General features: G+C 32.3%; 2 protein-coding genes across 6 annotated transcripts; both read left to right on the top strand.

Annotated features, from left to right (window-relative positions):
- The first annotated feature begins 446 nt into the window (after positions 1–446).
- Positions 447–3940, top strand: LOC130979465 (uncharacterized). 2 transcript variants are annotated; one of them, XM_057902912.1, is made up of 3 exons: positions 447–1740; positions 2011–2112; positions 3175–3940. In XM_057902912.1, exons 1-2 carry the CDS (start codon positions 813–815, stop codon positions 2091–2093), a joined length of 1011 nt encoding a protein of 336 aa, XP_057758895.1. In that variant the 5' UTR covers positions 447–812; the 3' UTR covers positions 2094–2112; positions 3175–3940. The 2 variants fall into 2 exon arrangements, with proteins under 2 accessions (XP_057758895.1, XP_057758894.1); XM_057902911.1 differs by having other exon boundaries at positions 3108–3940.
- A 14063-nt stretch (positions 3941–18003) lies between these two features.
- On the top strand, positions 18004–22609 carry LOC130979362 (uncharacterized). 4 transcript variants are annotated; one of them, XM_057902790.1, is made up of 5 exons: positions 18004–18447; positions 19844–20319; positions 21098–21750; positions 21979–22276; positions 22382–22609. In XM_057902790.1, the coding sequence occupies exons 3-5, from the start codon at positions 21485–21487 to the stop codon at positions 22496–22498; spliced, it is 681 nt and encodes a 226-aa protein (XP_057758773.1). In that variant the 5' UTR covers positions 18004–18447; positions 19844–20319; positions 21098–21484; the 3' UTR covers positions 22499–22609. The 4 variants fall into 4 exon arrangements, with proteins under 4 accessions (XP_057758773.1, XP_057758771.1, XP_057758772.1 ...); XM_057902788.1 differs by having other exon boundaries at positions 19658–20319; XM_057902789.1 differs by having other exon boundaries at positions 19646–20319; positions 21433–21750.
- Positions 22610–27521: the final 4912 nt, after the last annotated feature.

The raw sequence follows: 27521 nt of genomic DNA, 5'->3' as shown, positions 1-27521 counted from the left end.
TTTTTCATTTTAGAGGATCTTTATCCAAAAAAGAATAAGCACTAATCGGTTATAATGTATAAAAATGATGTATTTGATATTTCAAAAAGTTTTATTATACTATTATAAACAAAATTAATTATTTTACTATTACATGTTTGATTATTCTAATAGCTCATTGTTTAGTTAAAAAAATATGTAAATATATTAGATAATTGAAATTTGTGTGTTCAATTTTAAAAAGGATTCCGCTAGGGAGACAATGAACTATTTGTACAATGTGTACAATAGCTATTAAGTTATAAAATGAACATTTCTTATACTATTTAGAATAACCATCCGAGCACAAGGGATAATAAATATCTTCTCGAAAAATTAAACTAATTTTTAGATTCACCAAAAATCAAATTCTTGACCTTTCGAATCCAGCGCTTTAATATCAAGTCTGATACTACTCATCCCAAAAGTTTCAGCTGATGGAAAATTGTAACACTAAGGATTATATCTTTAATACTCCATACTTTCCCTTTTAAATATTTCATTGTATAAATATTTCATTAGTTCCTCGTACTTTTCCTTTTAAAAAATCGAGATGTGGCCAATTAATTTAAATAAAAGAAATCCGTGAGGAAATCCAATCTTCCATAACCGAAACCCTAGCCAGTTCATATTGTTGATGATGGAGTCGGCGGAAACAGGTGGTGACAGATCAAAAAATCTTTGGCATCCGCATTGAGAAGTTAGAAAAATTGGGGAAGAATGAGGTTAGGGATTGGAAATCCCGTTTTGAGCCGGCTCCCTTTGATTTCCAGTTGGAGCTTCCAGAGCCCGGCATGTTGTATCCCTTTATCTTCCACTCGAAACTTTTCTTACTCGATGGTCCAACCGATTCTGGCACCAAGATCTGCCAAATCTCCTATGTCGGCGGCAACACGTTGGACACATCTGAGGCGGGCGCAATCCCTCCGCTACCGACCGACCGCTTCTGTTACATGGCAAACATTCAAGATGACGTTTACTTGGTGGGGTATCGTAAGACACCGGAAGGAATGGAGACGGGGTTATGGGTTTTAAGTTCCCGTTCCGGGAAATGGGATTCCTTGTCTATTCCTCCAACCGTGCTCCCTGATTTTGGTCGTTCTTGCCCTCTCTGTTTCGTGCTGGATGATAAGCTCTTCTTTCATTGCTGGTCCGCACCAAGCATTCACTATGCCTACGACCCCCGAACTCTCACGTGGGAAAAACCGGAGCGCGCATTTTCTTCTTCTGATCGTCAGTTTCACGGACCCCTTGTGCTCGTGTCGTCCCTTGGGGATGTAGACAATTGCAGGGTGGTGCTGACATGGGACTTGAGGAGGCTTCCCTCCGGAGAACATGTGGAATATGACATACACGCTTTGCTGGTGGATAATAAAGATTATTGCGTTCGCGGCCATCAATTCCTTGATGAGTTGTGTAAGGCGATTCAGCCATCCTACTTTGATAGTCTGTCCATAGGAATGAACGCTGTTGACCTTGGCAACAGCAAAGTATGCATTATCATCGGTGGTCTCGCAGAAGGCATTCCATCCCTTTGCATTTTAGTAGTTGAATTAGGGTTGGTACAAGGGGAGGAGCAAAGGTTCTTATCTGTGCGTGTACTGGTGAATCAAGTCTATGATACGGTGCCTTACTTAGAGGACAACCGTCTTGAAGTGCTCAACACCTCCTTTATTTTCTCGCTCAGCAAGGGAATGCCTCGCAAACATCCTTACTCCCAAGGTAATGTTGCTTTTGTCACCATGCTTCTTGTTATTTTGTAAGAGTTACCATTAGATTATATCTATCAACAACATTGTTAGGGATTTGGTGAATAAATTTTCTTTATTTTTTAAAAGAATTGTTATTCTTAAGACCTGAGAACAAAAGTATTTACTATCTTGACTATTATATATCTGCTATTATTATAGAAAAAGGTGGATTAAGAGGCACATTTAGTTTAAATAATTCCAATCTTGGATTTTGTATTGGGCTTGACATATTATGTTACAGATTGCATATCTCCAAGGAAAGAGCCCAAGCTAGCTGGTGGGACGAGTCCAAACAACCCAACAACAGCTTTCAAACAAGAATGACTAACTTCAACTTGTTCATGTATGCTTTATTTTATTATTGTGTACTCTGCTATGATTACTTGTTTGTTTATTGGCGATCAGATTTCTCAGTTAGACATTTCTATGTTTGGAGCTTTTGAATACTGATGTGTTTATTCTGCTATTAAATAAAGTTAGACATGTTAGTAGGATTTCAATCTTCATATATCATTATGTACTTTTTTAGGTTATAATCTTTTTCATTCACAAAATTGAGAAAATATCAAGTTTTAGTCAAAGAGAATAGGTGAATCAATAAGAGCATATAAGTCAAGAGGAATAAGTGATGTATCTATTTAACTTGTGGCTTATTCCTCTTTCTCTTTTTTTCACTCTTCTTTTTTTTTTATATTTTAATATTTTACTTTTCTGAATTTTATATTTTTACTTTTTTTTTTAAAGTTAAGAATTTTCACATAAGGTGTTTGGAATTTGAGCTAGATTTTTTACATTTGTTGATGTCTTGATCTTTTATAAAATGATATATGATTGACAAACATTCAAATTTGTTTCTGTATAATTTTTAAATTTCATAAATTTTTGGTACCATTTTTATTATAATTTATATAAGCTTTATTGATAGAGAAAAATATGCCATTCCAAATTTCCAATGCAGCTGACACTTTTGCTCTTTTTAACTCTTTGATAGTCTTTTTCTTTGTAAAAAAAATTGAGCCTTTTTTTCTTTTCGTGGTTCTAGAATTTCTTTTGGTTAAATTGCTATTAGTTATTGAATCATTATTTCAAAGCTATGGTTAAAGGAAGATTAAAAGCCAAGGTTACAGTAGGGGCCTGTTGACACTTAAAGGGTGAATGCTAAGATATGGTAGGGTCTTGTGGGGAAGGAGATGTTGCTGTTGTCTAATTATCTTAGAATTCATTTAGTTGATTCAACAAATTATGCTCTTTCTCATTTGTTTTTTGGTGATTTGTTTCTCTGGCTTATTTAATTATATATGTCATGAGATTTATTGTTTGTGTTATTTCTAAATCTAGATGAATGGAGAATAGTTAACGAAGATCACAGCAAAATTTGACAGAGGAGGTTATTTTTGGTGTGCAGATTAAGTGTTATATGAAGCAGTTGTTGTCAATTTTCTTAGTGCGGTATTGGTTGGATTTGATGATTTTTATGAAGAATAGTTCTGGTGGTAGTAGCTTCTGCTTGTCAAATCTATGGATATAAGACTTTTAAAAAGAATATTAGTTATAGAGATGTCCACTATTTTACATAACATCCTTTTCAGCAATAATTTTTATATTATCAATGGTTGGAATTGTTCTGTTAACCTGCAACATTTTCCACGTTAGACAATTGGTGGTTGCGATAATGTCAGTGACATAAGGTAAAGATCTGCTACCCTTCCCCCTCCCAAAACCAAAAAGGGTCGTGCAATATTTGCTAGCTGGAGTCCATTATATTTTCCCAGGTTTGGGTTTGGGTTTAGTAATCTCAGGAGTAATTCGAGTGCATGATGATTTGTGAATTACAGTTCCTTAGTTATTATTATATATATGCTACCTAGGACATTTGTTAGTTAAGCATTAAAAAGAGATGTCCTACATTGCATGAGATTTCAATCCTTAAGTAGAGTTTCACATTTCTTAGGAAAATTCTTTTTGTTTGTTATGTTCGAAATGAAAAATAGTTGGAACTTGGAACTAATTAAGTGCATACTTGCCCTATCTGGCTATGAATCTCGGATTTTTGACGAAAATGTGCAGAAATTTATTTATGTACATTAAAATTTTTATATTTTGAATGGTTTTGTCTCTCCTATTCAATAAAAAAAAACAAAGTAAAATATTCATGATACGAGATATCTCTGTGTTACGGTCTTTCTATGATGATTTTTTTTTTCGGTAAAATTTCTATGATGATTTTACTTGCTATTGTTCTAAACTTCTAAAGGCTTTATTATTTCACTTATGAAAGCATTCACTTATTTATTTTGGATCTAAACTTATCAAGACTTCTCATTTAATTTATCCAATTTTGCATATAGAGCAAGATGTTGAGAAGTTTATCCGTGATCCTAATCAGCTGTAACTTAAATTCCAGCAGCTCCCAACATACTAAATTGTTTTTTTTTTTTTTTTGGACGGGCAACATACTAAATTGTTGATGGCTCAATATTATTGTTCATTACGGTCAGTGGTTTTAATGGATAATAGCGGGCCTAATAGGCTTTAGCCAGGCTATTCATTTAGAAGGCCTTTTTTCAGTTCCTCGAACAATTGATTGAAATTTTAAGACTTTTAATTTCTTTTAAATAATAATAAATAGGGATGTTCAGAATTAAATAAAGTAGACGATCGAAATCAAAAAATAAAAAATTAAAAACATAATGTATTAGACACAAAATTTGATTTTTTTATTCTTAATTATTTTTTAAATTACTAATTTTTTTTATCTCTAACTGATTGTGGCGTGATAAAGTATATTAAAAAGGGTAAAATTGACATTTGGTTTATACATGTGTCTTGTACATTATTATCAAATACATTATAAAATAATTGTATCTTTGATAGCATGTATTATGTTTGGTGGTCAGAGACTGACCGTTTTCGTTTTTTTTTTAAATTTTAGTCCCTTCAGTACCTCTAAAAAGTGGGGATACAAGGGATTGAAATTTTAAAGACGGAGATTGAAATTTTAATAATATTTTTTTATCAAAAATATTTTTATTTAATTTTTTAAATTTCAAATCTATTTCTCAATCATTATATTTATTTTAAATTAAATATAATACTAAGATATAATTCAGTCTCAATTCAATATATTTTACATCAAATATAATATAGAGATTTAATTCAGTTTCACTCTGTCTCTCTTCCAAACGCAATCTTTATGTCTATGTATCTTTGTATATTTGTGTTTGTGTCTATGTGTCTTAAAGACACTAATCAAATGCAGCATTAGTTATTTAAATGTTAGGCACACGTTAGATAAATTTTTTATTGATTTGGTTTGATTTTCGATTTTAACAAAAACATTTGAATTAAACTGAATAGAATCAAACAATATAACAATATACTAAAATAACTAAAATACCTTTAATTTGTACAACTCTCATTATGGATAAATTTGATTTGGAAGAACTTTCTTAAAAAGAGTGCCATTATGAAGGTCGATAGAAGTCATTCTAAGTGTTATGATGGGAAATAGATGGGGGAGGGCATTGATCGGAAAAACTGGAAAGCTGAAAGGTGTTGACGTTCTTAGAGGATGAATCTGTATAGATCCCATTTATATTCATTTAAAGTGGACATAAATGAGTACTCTTAGGTATAGGAAAGCCTTCCGTCTTAAGGATGAATCTGTATAAGTCCCCTTCTTATTCATTCAAAGTGGGCATAAATGAGCACTCTTAAGTATAGGGGAGCGTTTTGCCTTAGAGGAAATGACCTGTGCGAGTAGTGGTGGACGAAGCGAAAGCGAGAATATCGGCTTGAGTAATGCAAACGTTGATGAGAGTCCAATGTCTCAAAAACCTAAGAGTTTCTCCGTAAAATTTGTCCATGGAGGATGAGTCAGGGCCTAAGATCAAGGCGAAAGGCGTAGTCGATGGAGAACAAGTGAATATTCCTGTACTATCTCTTGTTGATCCCGAAGAACGGAGGAGTAACATACTCATTTCTTCTAAACCAAGATTCTGAAAATCAAACCGATAATCAAACTGCTCTGATTATTACTTTATAGATTTATTAGTCCAATCAATTTAACCGTAATTCAACTGATAATAAATAAACATATTAAACAAAATTGTAATTTAATATATATAAACTTTAAAATGTCATTTAACTTTATGTAATTTTATTCATATAAAATTTTAAGATAAGTTTCAAAATAAAAAATAATCAATGCAATTTTATTACTTACGTAATTTGAGCCTAACAAAATGTTACTTTTTTATATAAAAAGAAAAACAAATAATCAATACTTTTTAAGTGTAAACCACCAAAAATGCACTCAAATAATTTTGTCCCAGACAAAATTACACTCAAATTTTGTTATTGACAAAACTACTCTTAAAGAATTTAAAAACGCGATAAAAATGTCCAATAATAAATATGTATTTACAAAAAATGTTTTATAGATTGAATTTTGATGCACTTTTTTGCAAGCATGATTTAAAAAAATGAGATATTTTTATCTTTAAAATTTGATAATTTTTCGTTAAATATATATTTTTTGTGATTTTTTTATTAACAGTCAATAATACTTTTAAAAAATACAAAAAAAGATATACTTAGTAAAAATCACTAAATTTTAAAAATAATAGTATCTCATTTTTCTAATTATGCTTGTAAAAAATTCAATTAAAATTCAATCTCTAATGTATTTTTTGATAAATAAATATTTAATGTTAGATAATTTTGTCGCATTTTAAAATTATTTGAGAGAATTTTTGTTAATAGTAAAATTCGGGCGCATTTTTTTCGGCGTTTAAATAATTTGAGGGCATTTTTAATGGTTAACCCTTTTTTAAAATTCCCTACCTATCAAAAATAAATTCAGCCACTTACAATAACAGATCTTATAAATTAAAAAAAAAAAAAAAAACCTAAACTTTGTCTAGTAGGCCTCCATAGAACTAACCCAAATAGGGTTAAACTCAAAGTGGTCCTGATCGTATTGTTTGTGTCTCCGAATTTATAAAAAATATATTTAGTTGGTCCCTCACCTTATTTTCGACCAATTAGCTTGAAGATGCTTCAGAGAATAAAGAAGATCATCAAATTACTCTGAGGTCTTTAAACATGGAAGACATGAGACAGACAAAAAGTCAGGTAAATGGCGAACTGACGAAACCATTTTTAACATGCTACTTAGCGTTTTGGAATATGTCTTCATTCATGGACATAAGTTTATGAATAATATCCGTTTCGATGCAGGTGGCTGCTAGTTTTGCATCTGAAGGAATGGTTAGGAATGAGCTAAAATAATGGAATAAATTATATGGAGAAGGAGGTTCAAGGAAGAAGCAACAACTGACTTAATTCCTTTAAAGTGTGTACAAAAACTGGTTTATTTTGTGGACTTTGTAAACATTGATCTTAAGGAGAATGTATACTTTAACAAGGGAGATGAGTCCTTCAAAAAATTCAAAGTGTGCCCAAGTTTCCCACAGTTCATAGATCATAAGCTAAATATCACATTAAATTTAAGGGCAGATTATATATCCTCCCATAATCTCATTCCAAAGGATATGTAGAAATCATGATGCATCAAGGTTTTAGGGGAAGGTTCTAACTTTATAGTTTGGATTGCTTACAAAACAAATTTAGAACTATTTAGGGGGATTCTACTGTCATGAGTGGTTTGAAAAATGCAATGGATTTTTGGAAAGTATGATTAATTTACATCAAATCCTTTTTTAAGTATGTATTCTTTGTATGATATTATATATGGACAGAATTTTCAGACAATAGAATTTAGAAAAAACTCAAATCAGCCCCTGACAATTACTTCGAAAGACAACGAGGTCCTTGACAAAAAAAACCCAAACCCGGTCCTTGACAAAAAAAAAAATCCAACTCGACCCCTGACAATTACCTCGAAAGGACAACGAGACCCCTGTGCCAAAAAAAATCAATGTTATTTTTTTTGCACAGGAACTAATCAGTCCCAAAAATAATTATCAAGGACCGGATTGGATGTTTTTTTTTTGGGGCCTCGTTGTCCTTCTAAAATAATTGTCAGAGGTCGAATGAGATATTCACTCTAGAATTTATACTACATTGCTTAAAAATGTTGAATGAATGATTTATGTCAATTTCTTTTGGATTCATAAAATTTCTTATTTTTCTTTGTAATGAAATCAGATTAAGACCAGTAATGCGCGAAAAACTAAATTATTATATTATATAGTATAAATTTAAAATGCTATATATATTGCTTAGGGATATATAATATATTAGATCATATGTAAATTAATATTAAACTTAGAAGTTAATTTGTAAAAAATATTATACAATATATTTATTTAATTTTGTAATTTATATATGATTTTAATAATATTATTATTAAAAAAATACAAAAAAAGTATACCATTTTAATATCTATAACAATATATAACAATAAAACATATTTTGATGTCTAAAATTCTTTTTCAATTTCGTCTTTCATAATAATCTTTCCCATTACATGGCAAAAACACAAGGATTCAATTTCTACTAGCAAGTTAAGTAAGATGAAAGTACATAAAAAAATTAAGTAAAAAATACGTATTAGAATTGAGATTAAAAGTACCTAATTTATATAAAAGTGCATCTAATATATATATATATATATTGCTTCACACTTTAAACGATTATTTTTTGATATGTATTACGACAAGAAAGAAAATATGCCTTACCTGAAAACTAACATGACACAAAAAATTTAAAATTAATGTATAGTGTTGATTCTTTCATCACCAATGTGATTAACAAAATACTAATATCTACAAGTAATTGTTAATGTAAATATTTAGTAACTAAATGACGTGATTGAAAACTAACATGACACAAAAAATTTAAAATTAATGTATAGTGTTGATTCTTTCATCCCCAATGTGATTAACAAAATACTAATATCTACAAGTAATTGTTAATGTAAATATTTAGTAACTAAATGACGTGATTGAGTAATTAATATATTTTCTTACATATCTTCGTCTAACATACCAAAGATTAATCTACAGATTTGAACTTTATTTAAGGATTGGTTGTTGGCCAATAAATTGTTATATATACAAAGCAGTATTTAAATTTCTAATATAACTAGTATATGTTATCGTGCCCTACACGGGGTAATACATAAAATAATATAAAATTTTTTATTAAAATTTAAATGAAAAATATCTATTATAATTATTATTATAAATATTTTACAACTTAAAAATATTAAAAATAATTAATATTTATTTTAATAAATTTGGATTGGTTGAATGATCATCTCATTTGTCTGCTTAAGCAAGTATTTAAAGTTCGAATCTCGTCTTGTGTGTATAACAATCCATTAGTTAGCGACAGATCCTTAATAAATAGAGCATCAATATGTGGTGAATTAGTCCTCGACTTGCCGAGTTAGAAAATCTGTAGAAAAAATTGTATTTGTTTTTAAAATAAAATAATTTTTTATTAATAACAATACTTATGAACTTTTATCTTTGTTAAAATTTATTTGGGACAATTTTATTTGTTGGCATCATACTCATTCTTGAAGTCAAAACAATATGATCAACATTGTTACTTGTTAAAACTTCACATTTTATGAAATGATTTTTAAATTTTCAAATTCATAAATTTATATCATTACAAAAGTTATTATATTGATTAATATTTCTTGATAACATGGTGTACAGAAACACCATCGTTGAGTATTAGTTAGTGTAAAAAGAAACCAATAACAACTTTTGTTATTCAATATATAATTTATTCTATTGAAAAATAAATAATTTTCTAAACTTGTAAATACATTTTTTTCTAATTTCTTACACCATTTTATTTGACAATATTTACCATTAAAAAATAGCAAATGACCATCCTATCCTATAATATATATGATGTACAATGTAATTTCTTATCTTGAAATAAATTCTGGTTAGTGAGATAAAATTTAAAATATTTTTTTTTTTACTCAAATTTAAACTTAAATTTAGAATTGATTAATAATTCAATTTTTTTAATTTCAATGAAAAAATAAATTGGTTAAATGCAAAATATTTAACATTTAATAATTTTAATCATTTAAATTTTAATTACCAAAAATTGGGTTAAAAATTAATTATAAACTCAATAATCGATAATATTATATATATATATATATATATATATATATATATATATATATATATATATTAGTACGTAAATAATAATATCCAATGTATTGATTATTTTTTTTTGACAGAATTAATATATAATTTATTGAGAATTGATTTATTATCCAAAAATTTTTTTCATAAATTTTGTAATATGTGATAATAGTAATCTTATTTTTTATTATTATTTAAAAAATTCTTCATAATTTTTTAATTATGTAATTAACTTAATTAATAACCTTTATTATTATTTTTATACTAAAACAATATTAATTTATACTATTTACATATTTTTTACTACTAATAAATAAATAAGTATTTACACTATTATACTTATTGTCTTAGATGATGACTTAAGTTACTTATTTTGTATGTTAAATTTATTAAATATTAAGATGAAAAATTGTTCAATCGGAAGATATTGTCGATAAATAGAAGCACGTCTTGTTCATTAACATCTCTGAAATATTCCGCCATAGTTAGGGCAGTTAAACCAACTCTCATATGGGCTCCAGGTGGTTCATTCATTTGACCGTACACTAGAGCAACTTTTGATTCTCCAATAGTTTTTTCATTAATTACTCCGGATTCTTTCATTTCCATGTAAATATCATTTCCCTCATGAGTACGCTGCACGAGATTTTGAGTCTCGCGTGTCTACCATTTCACTACCAAGGCATCTTGAAAGTGAATCGTATTCCATGAATATGATATCTAGCTAGTGTTATGTATGGAATATATGACAAATGTGCAGTGTTAGAGTATTTTTATTGATCGGTCATGTCATATAGGTCCAAATCAGACATCCAATTAGTTCGATTTGAAAAGAGACGAGCGATATTTTAGTGGGAAAATTAACGCTTCAAATGGTACAAGAATCCTCGTATGCCCCGAAAGATAGATTATTACGAGCTATACTTGAAATTCAGGTAAATTATACAGATAGTCGTTACAGAAAAGAAAAAAAATTATATATCATATATAAATAATCCTTGTTATATATAGTGTCATGTATATATTAAGATTATCTATTTTAATTATGTGAATGATTATTGTTATTTTCACTTTTTCGTTACATTAGAAAATAATATTTAAAACTAAAAAAAGAGATAATTAATTTTTTAATTTGAATTAAAAAATATCTTGTAAATATATCCAACTTTTATATATACTAAGTGTTATAATATTAAATAGTATAATATTTGCTATAACAATGACTTAAAATATTAATCCAATATATATTTGGACTTAGTAAGACCGCAAGCAAGATCAACTAAAATTCATTATTAGGGTCGTCCCAAATCCGACTTAGGTTCATTACCTTAAAGGCCCAATGCAGATGAAGTCCACGTGTCCTCTCTTAAATCGGCTCAGATTGGATCTCCGTTGCTAGTTAGATATGGTAAAGAGTACTCAAGGGAGCATGAGAAGCCCCTTTCCATCCCTCACTCCTATTTAAAAAAAAATGCCCTCGTTCAAGTTCCTATTTAATTATCCCTTAGAGAACGCAGATCTTCTTTGGTATCTACGAATATTCTTTGAAAATTTTATAAAACAATTAACACAAAAAAACATAATATAATAATCATAAAATAATCAATTCAATATAATTCAACATAATTTATAACATATTCGTTATGAAAAATAACATTTCAAAAGGAGAAAACATAAAAATATATTCCAATATAATAACATAACATAATTTTTTGAAACGATATTGAGCAACGTAGTGACAAATTTGAGAGTCAGAGAAAGTAAGTTAGAGAGAGAGAGGATCGAGGCTGAGAATGAGTATGAAAGAAAAAGGAAAATTTCGAATTGGAGGTAGAAAGTAGGGTTACTAAATTCAAGAAATTGATTTATGTATATATAAGTTAGGATAAATTAATAATTTTATATTCGCGTATATTTAATAGGTTCCATGGGGCGGGTACTTATGTCCGTGTCCCCATTAGAGGTGGCAAACGGGAAAGCCCGTCATGTCTCGCCAAAAATCTGCTATCTGGTGGGTTAGCCCGCCCCGCCCCACCTAATAAGGCGGTCTTGAATTTCTCTCCTGTCCTGCCTAATGGTAGGCTGGCGGGCTCTCTCTTTTTTTATAAACCATTAAATAATAAACAATATATATAATTTCACAATAATTTCAATAAATTTATAATTTCTAAAAATATAAAAAATTATAATTTTTAAATTCACACATATTAAAGTCTTTATAATTATAAATATGTAATATACATAATTATAAACCAAATTTTTTGAAACAATATAATAAAATCAACATTATCCAAAGTAAAACAAATATTATCCAAAATATATAATTAAACATCTTTAAGTTTATAATCAATCAAACATAAAACATAATCCAAAATATAACTTAGAACATCTTCAATTATCATCTTCATCCTCTTGTAGATCAATAACATCATAGAAATTTGTAAAAAAAAATGGCCCTGACAAAATAAAAGCTTGGCCCAGCGAAAAAGTCTGCACACGCCTCGCCTCGCCAAAGCCCATAGATTAAGCGGTGGGGTAGGCGGAATTTTTAAGTTTGGCGGTCTCAAATTTCCATCCCAACTCGCCTTTTTTGGCGGGTTATGCGGGTCAGTCCGACGGATTTCAGCCTGTTTGCCATCCCTAGTCCCCATCCATTTTCGCATGACAGGTCGTGAGGATTTCACGAGTCCCCATCTAGCCCCAAAACACGAGTAATCCCTACAAATACCCATTTTGGTTGTTTTTGTGATCATCCCTATTACTAGCATTCATTGGTTCGTAACGTGGAGCTATTCTAGCCACTCAATAAATTCTCAGATAATCAAAGTTTAGGTTATATCATTTTTATAAAGTCACATATATCCTTGTTATAACAATATTAATAGAAGATAAATGGATAAACACTAAGCTATTATTTGGATATAAGATGGAAAATAAGAGGAAAGAAAATGGAAAGAAAGAAAATGAGAGGAAAGAAAATGAAAAGAAAATTATATTTTTGTGTGTGTTGTTTAGATGAAGAAGAAATGAATGGAAAGAAAATAGAAAAAAAAATCTTTTACTTATATGGAAGAAAAAGTAAGAAGAGAAAAAATTATAATAGAGTAAAATTATATTAATGTTTTTATATATTATATATAAATTATAATTCAGATGGTAATTCTGTATTTTTACCCATGTTTACATTTCTGCATCAGTTTTTTTCGCAACTTTGAAGAGAAAAAATTTACATGAGCTCCATATACATTTTTATGTTTTTCATTTAATTTCTTTGTTGATCCAAATAATAAAAAATTAATTTTTTTCATCCATTTTTTTCTCCAGCATTTTATTTTCTTACAAATTCTTTTAATCCGAACAATGCATAAATAAGTCATATTTTTTTATATACATAACAATAACTAATATCATATATTAAGTTAATTTATGTTGAAAAACCAAAGCCACCCCAAAATTACCTTAATCACCCAAATTCAAAAACGTTACCTAGTTGTCTCCATTTACATTTCTATATAAATTGAATTTAATGAATTCGAATTAGGGTAATAAGTAGTAAATCGAATTTATAGGATTCGAATTACTTGACATTGTGATTCAAAAGTAAATTGAATTCAAAGAATTCGAATTATGTCATTCCCTACTAAATCGAATCTATAAATTTTGATTTATATGGTCCGTGCTAAATCGAAGCAATAAGGTTCGATTTATACTCACTTAATAGCAATTCAGCTCATTGTAAATCGACCTCCTTCATACGATTTAGTAGCATAGATAGCATCCAAGTAATTTGAATCTTATAGATTCGATTTACTACGGAAACACATAATTCGAACTTCATAAATTTGATTTATATAGTTATGTAAATTGAGACATGCACGTAGCCTTTTTTACTTTGGGGGATATACGTAAAATTGGTTTGCAAGTGGTTTATAAAGGTAATTTATCCCACATATTATAACTTGTGAAATCATAATATTTTGAGAAGTAATGTATATACAACTTAAATGTTGATAAATATAAAAAATTTTAGAAAAAAGATAAAAATATAAAAAAATTACATGTTGATCCATAAGATTTTTTTTAATTTTTTTTCATAATCTATGATTAATAACTTTAAAATTATATATATTATTTATTTTATATATATATTTTTTATTTTATAAAGACTTATACTTTTGTTATTGGCGATATTAGTGGTTATAGAGAGATTTTTACCTTTTAATAAATTATAGAGAAATTAAAAATAAAATTTGTTGCTATTTTTTCGACAATTCATTTAGTTTTTAGTTTAAATTAAAATTAAATTATATATTCAATTTATATTTATTTGTTTATCCTAATGATTGTATATAATAGATAATATATTTGAGCATGTTTTGAAAGAAACTATCGAATTTTATATAATTAAAAGTTATCTATAAAATTAAAACTAAGATGAAGTAAAATACAATAAACATACGAGGAGTGAAAGTAAAATAAATAATTAAAAATAAGGTAATAAAATAATTAAAAAAGTAAAAAAAAGACAGAAAACAATGTATATACAACAACAACAAAGCCTTGTCCCACTAAGTGGGGTCGGCTACATGAATCAAACGACGCCATTGTGCTCTGTCATGTATCATGTCTACAGAGAGACCGTTTACATGTAGATCTCGTTTGACCACATCATGGATGGTCTTCTTAGGTCTTCCTCTGCCTTTCGCCCTTTGTCCATCTTCCATCTCATCCACCCTCCTGACTGGAAGTTCTATCGGTCTTCTTCTCACATGTCCAAACCACCTGAGACGCGATTCAACCATATTTTCCATAATGGTGCTACTTCAACTCTCTCCCTTATATCTTCATTCCTTATTTTATCCAATCGCGTATGACCACTCATCCATCTCAACATCTTCATCTCTGCCACACTCAACTTATGTTCGTGCTCCCCTTTAGCCGCCCAACACTCCATACCATACAGTATAGCCGGTCTTATAGCGGTGCGATAGAATTTACCTTTAAGTTTTAAAGACACTTTTTTGTCGCATATAAAACCAGATGCACTCCGCCATTTTGACCAACCTACTTGGATCCTATGATTTACATCTTGTTTAATCTCTCCATTATCCTGTATGATGCACCCAAGATACTTAAAACTTTTAACTTTTCGTAGGATTTCTCTCCAATCTTCACCTCTATATTGGGGTTTTCCCTTTTCAGACTGAACTTACATTCCATATATTTCGTCTTACTACGGCTTATGCACAGACCATACACTTCTAAAGCTTCTCTCCATAACTCCAACTTCTTATTTAGGTCTTCCCTTGACTCTCCCATAAGAACGATATCTTCGGCAAAAAGCATGCACCATGGCACAGGCTCTTGGATGTGCTCTGTGAGTACTTTCAAGACTAATGTGAAAAGGTATGGACTTAAGGATGATCCCTGGTGTAATCCTATACCAATAGGGAATTCCCCTGTCACACCACCTTGAGTCTTCACACTAGTTGTAGCCCCATCATACATGTCTTTAATTGCCCGAATATATGCGATCATTACTCTCCTCTTTTCTAAAACCTTCCATAAGACCTCCCTTGGTACCCTATCATACGCTTTTTCCAAATCAATAAACACCATATGTAGATCCCTTTTATTACTACGATACCTCTCCATCATCCTTCTTAATAGGTATATCGCTTCAGTAGTAGATCTTCCTGGCATAAATCCAAATTGGTTCTCTGTTACTTGTGTCTCTTTTCTCAACCTCCGTTCTATCACCCTTTCCCATAATTTTATAGTATGACTCATAAGCTTAATCCTTCTATAGTTTCCGCAACTTTGCATATCCCCCTTATTCTTGTAGATAGGTACCAAGGTGCTCTTTCTCCACTCATCAGGCATCTTCTTTGACCTTAAAATCTCATTAAAAAGCTTAGTTAACCAGTTGATGCCTTTTTCTCCAAGACCCTTCCAAACCTCAATCGGGATATTATCAGATCCTACTGCCCTGCCATTTTTCATCTGCTTTAGAGCCTCTTTTACCTCGAAGTCTCGAATCCTTCGATAGTAGTCAAAGTTTTGATCTTCTTCCCTTGTGCATAATCGACCAAGGCTCGGAAGAGTCTTCTGTCCCTCATTAAATAACTCGTAGAAGTAGCTCTTCCACCTTTCATTAATCTTCTCCTCTTGAGCCACACCTCTCCATCCTTATCTTTTATGCACTTAACCTGATCCAAATCTCTCGTTCTTCTTTCCCGGCTCTTTGCGATTCTATATATACCTTTTTCTCCTTCTTTCGTGCCCAAAGACTGGTAGAGACCCTCATATGCTCTTGTTCTTGCTTCACTTATAGCCACTTTTGTCTCTTTCTTAGCCGCCTTATATTTTTCCCAGTTATCTGCATTGCAGCATAAAGACCACTCTTTAAAGCATTCCCTTTTTATCTTTATCTTTTCTTGTATACTCGCATTCCACCACCAGGACTCATTGTCTCTTGGTCCTATTCCTTTAGATTCACCAAAATTTTCTTTTGCTGCTCTTCTAATAACTTCTGCCATCTCCCTCCACATCTCTTCCGCGCTTCCATTCCCATCCCACTTTGCCTCTTCTCCTACCCGTCTTAGGAAGCTTCTTTGTTCCTCACCTTTCATCCGCCACCACCTCGTCCTTGGGTTCTTCGTATGATGTCTTTTCCTCAATTTTTGCTCAACGCAAAAATCTATGACGAGCACCCTATGTTGTGTTGTCAAACTCTCTCCCGGGATAATTTTACAGTTAATGCAAAATTTCTGGTCAACTCTCCTCAACAAGAAGAAGTCGATTTGAGAGCTTGTCATGCCACTCTTAAAGGTTATAAGATGTTCGTCTCTCTTTTTAAAACATGTATCTGCGATGAGAAGATCAAAGATTGAAGAAAAGTCCAAAATAGTTTTACCCTCGGCATTGATCATCCCGAAACCATGGCCTCTGTGAATACTCCCATATCGAGTCACTTCTCTCCCAACAATGTATATAGTTCATAAAAATACATTGTAAAAAATTAGTATAATCAATAAATATAAAAGATGAAAGACAAAAATTAAGATATATTTTTGTTAAAAAGTTCAAGAAACACATTGTGAAGAAGAACTTATTAATCAAGTTTTATGAAAATATTATAAAAAATTTAAAATATTAATAAATAAAATAGTAACTTTTTTAAGAACTATTAACAAAATACATAAAACACATTCTGATTCCTAGATATAGAAAACAATAAGAGAATAATTCAAATTAAATTCATTTATTTTATTTTTTATTAAATTCATAAGTCTTGTTATTATTTATAATTAGAAAATAGGTATAAATAAATTTATTTTCTTAATGAATGTTAATTTTGTAGGTCGAACCGGTAGGTCTTGTTAAATTCATAAGTCTTGTTAATTTATTTTATTTTCTTAATGAATGTGAACCGGTATGTCGAATCGAATCGTGACCCGGCCGGTTTTTGAAAATTTCCAAAAACGCTGCGTTTTGGCCTTCTGAAAGGAACCCTAGTCTTCACCAGTTCACCCAGACACCCACAGACCCACTCTCGAGCCTGCAGCCCTCCACTCTCACCTCTCGCTCTCAGTTCCCACGTCTCCAGTCTCTACCTTGAGCTTCCGGCCCAACCTCCGTCCAGCCACCGCCGCCGTCGCAAGTTCCGTGGAAGTCACTCACCGTTGCAAATTCCTTTCAGCCTGCTTTTCGTTCGCGAAGCCAACCACTGCTTGCCTCTTGCCAGCCACTGTCCCTGTCGCCGCCAGCTCTGCATTCTTCTCTGTCTTCCGCTAACCCTAGGTATAAATCTAATTTGTTGATTTTGAATCAATGAACCCTAACTCCTTCACTCCTCGTCTACTCAATGTTTTGAAAACCGGACCGGACCAGCCAGTCAAACCGATTAAATCGGGAACCGGCAAAGAAAACGGTCCAATCCAATGTGCAAAACCGCAAAATAAAAAACCACTCAAGAACCGCTGAACTAGCCGGTTACCGGCAGGTCGGACCGGAACCCGGCCGGTTGACAGAAAAACAACCTCGTTTCCTTCCTTGAAAGGGAAAAAGTTGCAGGCGTTATCCCCCATTCCCCCTTCTCCAACTCCTTCCTTCAGCAAACCCTAGCCTCCACCAAAGAAAGCAAACCCAAGCCTCCACCCATAGTTGTCGCCGTCTGTCGGAGTAAGAGACTGCCGCCGCCGTCCATCGCACTCAAGAACTTCCGTCTTCGTGCTCTCGGGCCTCTCGCTGTATCCTCCACGTCGGGTGCTCGCATCTCGCCGTTCTTCTCTGTGCTCGGCTGCTCGCGCCTCCCTCTACCAGTGAGTGCTCGAGCTGTGCGTGTTGGTTGCTGCTCGTCGTCCGTGGTTGTCTCTGCTCGATTCTGCCTCCCAGTCTCACTCAAGTCTCGTCTCAGTCACTGGCATCTCGTGGTTCGTCTGTCTCGTCGCCGGCAGCAGAAGCAACTCGTGGGGTTGGCTCTTGCTTCATCGCCTTCCGTGGGGTGGTCGCCGACTCGCCGTCGACCGTTGGTGAGTCCCTGCACCATCGCTTCCCTGTTCTCTCTTTTTAGATTTCCCTTCTCCCTGTATTTTTGCATGCTGAATTGCTAATCAAATTTGCCTTGTTGCTAATCTAAATGTTGCTGTAAATCGGGACTTTACTTGATTTGTTAAATTTGTTGCTGTAACTTGAATTTGTTGCTTCCCAGTCACAGAATCAGAACAGAATACTCAGTCAGTGCTTGGTTGATTGGTTTTGCTCACTGATTGTATTTGATGATAAATTTTAAATTGATAACTTTTAAATTTTAAATTTGCACTGTTTGTTACTGATTCACTGTTCCTTCAGTACTTTTTGTTGTTGTTAATCATTGTGATGAGCTTTATTAAAATTGGGTTGAAAACTGTTGAATCTTTTTTCATTTTTCATTGTTTTTAACTTCTGTTCTTATTAAAAAATTTGCAATTGGTGATCTTTTGATTTATTATATGCTTCATGTTTTTAATTTCACTCTGCTTCTAGGCTTTGAAATCAGTTTATGATAACTGTGATGCAATTATTTAGTTGGATAACTGATGTAATTATTGAGTTCAACAGATTGAGTTTTTGATTTGCAAGGTGATTTTTGGTTGATTTTTTATTTAATTTGGTAATGGTGTTTATGATTGGGGTTATCTGGTTTTCATTCTTTTTGAATTTGGTAATAGTGTGATTACTTGTTACTGTTCGTAATGTTTGTTGCTGAATGATGATTGTTCTTTCTTGCCTCTGTTTAGTAATGTTTATTGAAATTTTGTACTTTTTCAATGCATATTTGTATGTGTTATTATTCCTCCTACTTCAAACTGCTTATGCTGCTTCTCACTATTTCTGGTGTGTAACTTGTATACTTCTGCATTATTCTCTTTTGATTCCACACAAAGTTGATGAAAAAAACTGATTTTGTTATATGGGATAATCTTATTCTGTTTCTGTCTATGTTTTCTTGCTAATGGAACATTCTAGTCTAGTTGTTTAGTGATCAAAATGTTATTCCTTCTTAGCTTCATGGAATGAAAGAGAAACTACATTGCATCCTCAGAGGAATCAAAAACCATTAATTAATTTATATATTATTCATTTTAGTTTTATGATTCTATCAATTTGGTTGTGTACTTATTCTTCTTATTCAGCATAGGAATTTAAGCATTTTATTTTTCTGATATTTCAAAACTGTGTTTTTCTCAGAGACATTTATAGTTTTATACAGACAAGTGGTTCTGATTTTTGGAATCAACTATGGACAAATAGCCAACAATCTTCCCTCTCCATCATGCGTTACTGTTCTAAAACGATTTTTTCAGTTGAACCATCGGTTGGACTAGTTAGACCAATAAATCAGTGAACCAATTATTAAAGCGGTTTGATGATCGGTCCGATTTTCAGAACCTTGCGTCTACTCCAGTTTTCACTCTCGAGTCCAGCCCTAGCCTCCAGAACCAGAACGCGCTAGCCTCTCTCTGTCTCTTGCACTCAGTCCAGAGCTCCTGGTCCTCCCTCACTTGCGTCCAGCCACCGCCTGCTACCGCCGCCGTCGAAACTTCCAGCTTCGAAGAGGCACCGCCTGCTCCCTCACTTCCCCTCCATCGCGCAGCCACCGTGCGAACGTGGAAGCCTCCGTCGCGCAGCCACTGTGCCGTCGGCGCCATCTCTGTTCCACTGCCCGGTTGAAGGCCGTTCGAGCTGTCTTCTTCAGTATCGCTGCTGTGCTTGGTCTTCGTCGAGCTTGATTTGTCGTGGCGTCGTTGCTGCTGTGCTTCTGCTGACAGTCCTCCGCATACTCCTCCTTTCGTCGGTGGCTGAGTTGCTTTCTGCTGACTCCCTTCCTCCGCCGCAATCACTGCTTCTTCCCCATGTTCCAGGTGAGCTTTTAAGATTCCAAATTTGTGCAATATGTTCTGTGTATGTTGGGGTTATTATGATTTTTTATTTGTTCTTACAAGTTATATTTGTGTAAGCTGTTCTTATAATTTTTTAAGGATTCCAAATTTGTGCAATATGTTCTGGGTATGTTAGGGTTATAAGATTTTTTATCTGTTATGATTTTTTATCATTTGAAATCTGTTCTCATGATCTTTTTATCTACCTTTGATTTTTTTTCCTTTTTTATTTCTCTTGATTGTATTTATATTAGTGTTATCTTTTCTTTTTCTGTTAAATGTGCAATCTGTTCTCCTAAGGAAATGATGATTTATGAATGGGGCTTTTTAAGTTTGTTAAAGAAAATTAGGGGGAGTTAAAGAGTGTGTATTGTTGTGTTGAGTTATAAGGAATACAGTTTTGCTTTATAGAAAACAGAAAAAGGGGGGCTTGTATATATTGTTAGAACAAAACATGTCTAAATACTGTTTTCATGGATATTATGCTATTGTTAAATTTGATGCTTCTGGTGTATGTATGCTACGGACTCAATCAAATAAGCAGTGGTCCATCCCTATTTAACAATTTTATGTATCTCAAATTGACTTGCGCTTGAATGAAAGCATTTAAAAATACAATATGAAAGTATATATTTTGCTAATTGAGCTTTTATTTGTTCAATATGAAAGCATGAGTTTTTTATCTGTATGATTGAGTCTTCTCTAATGCATTGTACTGAATTTATTTATTGAAGTTTGCTGAGTTATATTTTGTGTTTAGTAACCATGATTGCAGAAGAAATTTCAAATTTAATATTGGACAAACAAATCAGACACTATACTCTTAATTACCTCGTTAATGGTGGGCCTAAGAAAAATGTGAAAATACACATTTTTGATGCCGTCATCAGCTCTTCAAATCTTAAAACAACATGCAAGGCGGTTAGAGTTCCCAACAACGATGACGATCTAATGGGATGCATGCAGGAACGTTTTAAATTGGCATCCAGAAGTTTGGAGAGATATATTCTCCCTCCCATTCAGGGCTTAAGATCAACAGTTTAGATATTTCTGTTACCAGAATTATGACAACAATATTCACAATTTACATGACAGAAGGGATTACGGCGGACTTAAAAAGGCTTCGCGGGGTTTTGTAGTAGGACTGATGAAACTTCATGAATCAAGACAGACCCATGGTAATATAACCGATTTCAACCTAGTAACAAGGAACGGTGAGGGGTATTTGGGCGGAAGCATCAGATCAACTCTTTCAAAAACCGTTATCAGAGGTGAACGGGGTTCAGTGGTGGTCCGTAGTCCTTACACGGAAGATATACTTAATCTTGCAGGAGTGCTCGCCAGTTGCTTGGACCATAACTTTCTTCTTGAACTTAAATTGTTTACCGATTATTTGAACTACCACCAAACATTGTAAGTTTGTTCGATCTTGTTCGGTCTGTTTTTTCTTTTAAAAAATTTGATGTGGGTGCTTTAATATGTCTAGTGTAACTACTAGGTATCTTATATAACTTTTGACAAATGCTTTTACTAGTTCTTCGCTGAAGCAATGTTTCACTAACTTTGTTTTATCATTGAAGGATAAGATGAATACATACGACTATGTTTCCGTTATGCTTCTTTTTTCTTTAATAATTTCAGGGATTCTATATCACACCACCCATATCTATCAAGTCCAATTGGTATCCGCGAGTTTTATGTTGCGGTGCAACAAGATTTTGGTTCTTTGGACAATTCCAATTTGAGTGTTGAGTTCCAGTTGGCTAAAGCCAGGACCGGTTATCATCCAAAACGTCGTTGGCGTCGTGAAGTACGACGGTTGAAGGACCAAATTCTGATTGATGTTCTTGACTTTAAAGGATCAAAGTATACGGACTCCGATGCAGCTAGGGTTAAGTTTTGCAGGAATGTCTGGGTGCATGGAGCCAAAGACCCTCAGGTTGGATCTTTTAATTCTTTTATTGTTGGTTTTTTTTATATATATTTTCCTTTTTTAAATTAAATTTTATTTTAACAACATTTGTATGATTTTCCATGATACCAGAGTAGTACCAAGGAACATTGTGATCTTATAAACAAGGTGCTCGAGGGTCTGTGGCCTGGATTTTCATGTCTCGTGTATGAGGTGGCATGTCAAGGAAAGCTCAGGAGAATATTTTAGTCGATTTAATTTCATTGCCTGTTTGGACAGTTTTTTACCTTGTAGAGCATTTTCAGAATTTGCCGTATAACTTGACAAGGTCCTTTATAAGAACATTTGAAACACTGGAAATTATATTTGTAACTATTATTTTAGTGCTTTTGGTCTTTAATGATAGTAGTGAAGGTCTAAATGGCGCTATATCAAGAATTATGCATGCTCCGTTAGAAGAATTATAATTAGCATTAATTAGTATCTCAACTGATGGAAGTTTCAAAGGAATTTTTAGTTTTAGTTTATAATTAGTATTTTAAGAAGTGAAAGGAGTTACAATAACTTTTAATTTTATCGCATACTAAGTTTTATTTAGAATTGCAGTTGAAGCAATTAAATAAAATATTTTATGATTAGTTTAGTAGATTAATAGTTAAATTAGTTTCTAGAAGATAATATATTATTCAAATTTATTTCTGAACGACTTTTTTAATTAAATTAATTTTTTAAAAATTATGAATTAATCATATTTGTCTTCCAATCATTCCATTAACAATTTTTTTAAAGATTGATGTAAAACATTAATTGATAAGATATATAATACATGATATGTCTATTTTTTTCAATTATAAAAATTTTATTCTCAATATGATTTAGTGACTAAATTGATAGATTTTCGTAAACATATTTAGTCAATGTCTAATTGAACATGTTATGTATCATATAAGCTATCAGATAACATTTTACATTATCAATTGTTGACGAAAATTGTAAATGGAATAACTGAAGGACATGATTGATTCGTAATCTTTGAAGATCAATTTAATTGAAAAAATCTTTTAGAGATAAATTTAAAGAATGTCTTATCTTTTAAGAACTAATTTGACTATTAACCCTTAGTTTAATATATCTTAAATATAATTCAATATTTCTAAAGCATATGTATTTATTATTGTGTAGTATAAAATTGTCATAAAAGAATTGTGACAAAAGATGTGTGCATGTGGGAAAATAATTATATCTTTTTTTAGCATATATATGAAAACAAATTTGTTGGTCTATATGGGATGAAAAACAATTTTTACAATAGAAAAAAAGTGGATCCTAAGAACTTGAGAACATAAACTGATATGCATAATTTTTGCGGCATTTTGTGTGATTCAAAGTGCAGTTGGAATTAAAAAACAATGATTATTACATCAATATGGTGAGTATAAAATAAAAAAAAGGTTAATACATGTTATTGAAATTTTATGAGAATAGAATTTAAGGTTCTCAAGAAATAAATTTAACTACAATTTTGTCTTAAACTGTGAAAGAGTACACAAAAATAGTCATTTGATCAAAATTAAAAATTTTTAATTGATGGGTTTATAGTTGACCACTGAACAATGCTTATTTTTTTTTTTATTTAAGATAATAATGAAGTCGTAATAAACTCTCATATCCATATATTATGAATTGAAACCTGTCATGAGGTATCCATACTGAAGAATGTGTTTTCTGGGAACGAAAATGGTTGAAAAGGAAAAAATATTTTGATTTTTTGTTAAAGAATAAATGTACAATGTATATTACTTAACTTGCAAACTAATATTGAATATGTATATAAAAATTTATTTATGTTTTTGACATGGAAAAAAATAGTCTAGCACATATAAACAAGATAACATAATTGATATACATACATTGGATCATATGAGCAGCCCGCGCGAAGCGCGAGAATACCCTAGTAGAGCCAAGGAGAGAATTGTTGAACACAACACTTCTCATTCATTGGGAATAAACTCGTCATTTTTTCAGAATAAATACTTGTCAAACATATAGCTATAATACTTATCATGTAAAGTATTATCTACTGTTCTACTATTATATATAGAGAGATATACTGATCTGCGGTTTGGTTGTGAAAATTACAATTGTAAACCGAACTAAACCGCATAAAAACCGATCCAACATCTAAAAATCATCCAAAATTGAGTGGTTTATTTTTATTTTCGGTTTGAATTGGTTCGGATTTGCGATTTTTTAGACTAATTTGAATCTGAACACCTCTATGAATCACTGAGCCAAGTTCGAGTGATTCGAACTATGGCCCAGTCTTGATTTAGTTACTCTCCCAGGTTTCGTTTTCTTTTTTCAGATCAGTCCCGGACCACTTCTGGTCCGGGCAAACGTGCCTCAAAATGCTTCGGACAGGGCCGGGTCCTCGGACCGGACCGGACCATGTACACCCTCAGAAGAAAAGAACGAAGCAATTTGGAGAAGGGTGGGGGGCACAAGGCAGGCACACGCATTCTATTTTTTTTTTTAAAAGTGAAACGTCGTCATTCTATGCAAACCGGCCGATTTTCGATCCGGTCTGACTGGCCAATCTTTTGGCCATTCAACAATTTGTGTCCGATTTTTAAATAAACGATTTTGCATTAAAAATCGAATCATAAAAATTTTCGGTTTACAGTTGGACCGATCTGACCGATCCAGTTTTTAGAATTATAAACTTGGACATATTTTGTTATAGATTTCATCTCTCCAAAGAAAGAGCTGAAGCTAGTTGGTGGGACAAATTCAAGCATCCTAACAAGAGCTTTGGAACAAGAATGTCTAACTTCTTCAACTTGTTCATATATGATTTATTTTACTATAAAAAATGCTATAATTATCTATTTTTTATTGGCAATCAAGATCTCAAACTTTAGTAATACTTATTTCATTTTTAATAGAGCAATGCTAGGGAACCAAAAGGGTATTAGCCAAAAATCAGCCAAAATACTTTTGGTGAATTCAAAATATCTACGAGTTAATAAATATGGATGTTTCTTTTGCTAAGTATCAGAATGTTTTTTTTCATACTAAATAGATGTTCTTTTATATATTTTTTGAATTTTTTTTGTATTGAAAATGTGAATGTCTATATTTTTTTAAGAATTTCATATTTTTTTATTCTTTAAGAATTTCATATTTTTTTAAGTTTTATAGATATTTAATTATTTTTACTAAAATATAATTAGATGTTTCTTTTGTTAAGTATTAGGATGTTTTTTTTTCATATTAAATGAATATTTTTTTTTTATTTCTGTAATTATGTAATTTGCCGTCTCTTTAATCATCAAAACGGCACCTAATATCCCAAAATGCAAAGAGTAACATCGTGACAATGCTGCTACCGTGTCTTGTTTCGGTGAACCATTGTCCTTTGATGGAGAATTTAAACCCTCATTCATCACCACCATCTTCTTTTCAGTCAACTCTCTGACATATTCCTTTTTATTTGTATTCCTCACAGTTTTTCTTATTGGCTTTGAACTTGAAGAAGAAGAAAAGATGTATCACTCATCACTAGAATTACATACCACAAAACACACGTACAAAGTGTCGCCACCGATCTATCAAACACCGTCAAGAACACCAAAATCAATATCATAATGACGATGGGGACAAAATCATTCTTTGGAAAAAGAAATAAAACTACAGTGATGCATTTAATTAAGGGAAATACTAGTTTACAACATGTTTAGTGAAAAAATTACGAGTTAACTAGTGTTGTCTTAAATGTACAGAAAAATATTATTATTTTTTTAAGTCTTGAGATAAATTGATCTAGTTATTGTTAAAAGTAATAACTAATTCTCTCTTATTGAGAGAACTTCCATTGAGGTAAAAATATTAGCAATGACATGTTTTTGTATTCGATGTGAGATTCTGTACTGGAAGCCTCCGGTACGGGTTAAGAGATGGATCGAAAACTTGCGAGTCGAGACAGATGCGGGTCATCAGGCTGGAGCAATGGGGGTGGTATCTGTAAAGATATTCCGACACTCAAGTTAGAATGGATCTGAGAGGTATAAGGTATGTGAAGTGAATGACATACTTGAGGGGGTTTGGGACTCTCCTTTATATAGGTAATGGTGATTATCTTTATCTTATCTTATTCAGTTAAGATAAAAGGGGAGTATTTGAATTTGACTGTTGGTTTGGGACTCTAATGGATCGATTCTGAGCCTTCTAAAAGATTGAAGCAGGTTGGACCTGAGTACCCGGATTCAGAGATTGTTTCTTGGTGCCGATCCGTAACAGATTCGAATTTTCATCGGGATAATTTATTTACTAATTTAGTGAGCTTATTATTATTATTTTTTTGGTCATACAACTCACCTACTCACATTCTAACACTACTTAAGTTGAAGGGTTCATCTAGTGTTTTCACTGAGACTAGAACTCGGTGTAGTTTTTAACGAGGCACAACATATGTTACTAGTACATGCCTCCAACCATTCACCACGGCACCAGATCTTTTTTTTGTGTGATTGAATTAGGTCAAAGAACAAAAAAGGACGATGGAGAGAACCTACAGCTTTTTTTGGTATTAATTCAGAATCTCTTTTGTGGTTTTCGTATTGCTAAAAATTCAGAATCTATTGTGTAGAGCCCAATCGTTTAATAGACTGGGAGTTTGTGGGCTTTAGGAAAGCCCAACATCTTATCCAAGGAAATAATTTTGTTACCCGAAAACTTCTGCCCCGAAAACTGAAGCTCCAAGAAAGGCTATCTTTTGTCCAACAAAAACCGGAGGGGCTGAAATTTGCAATGTTCTGAAATCGGTTCGGACTGGTCGGTCAAACCGATCGAACCATGAACCGAACGCAAAGACGATTCGAATAATCTACAAAACCGCGAAATATAAAAACCAAAGTTGAACCGATGAACCGGTCGGTCGAACCAAACCGTGACCCGGCCAAATTTTGAGCTGGGCAGCAAAACGTTGCCGTTTACACCACTGAAGCCCTAAATCTAATGTTTCAAAAACGGACCGGACCAGCCGGTTGAACCGGTTGAATCGGGGACCGGTGTGTAAAACGGTCCGGTCCACCCCTTAAAACCGTTTATACAAAAACCGTTCAGAAACTGATGAACCGGACGGTAATCGGCTGGTTGGATCGGACCGGAAACCGACCGATCTGCATAAAACAACGTCGTTTTCCCTTTCTCTTAAAAAACAAACAAAAAAACAAAAAAGTTAAACCCAAACCCCCCCCCCCCCCCCCAACAC

This window comes from Arachis stenosperma, chromosome 5 (genome assembly GCF_014773155.1).
Source record: "Arachis stenosperma cultivar V10309 chromosome 5, arast.V10309.gnm1.PFL2, whole genome shotgun sequence".
Lineage (NCBI taxonomy): Eukaryota > Viridiplantae > Streptophyta > Magnoliopsida > Fabales > Fabaceae > Arachis > Arachis stenosperma.
Note: the sequence above shows the minus strand (reverse complement) of the source record. Positions and strands in the feature narration are given on the sequence as shown.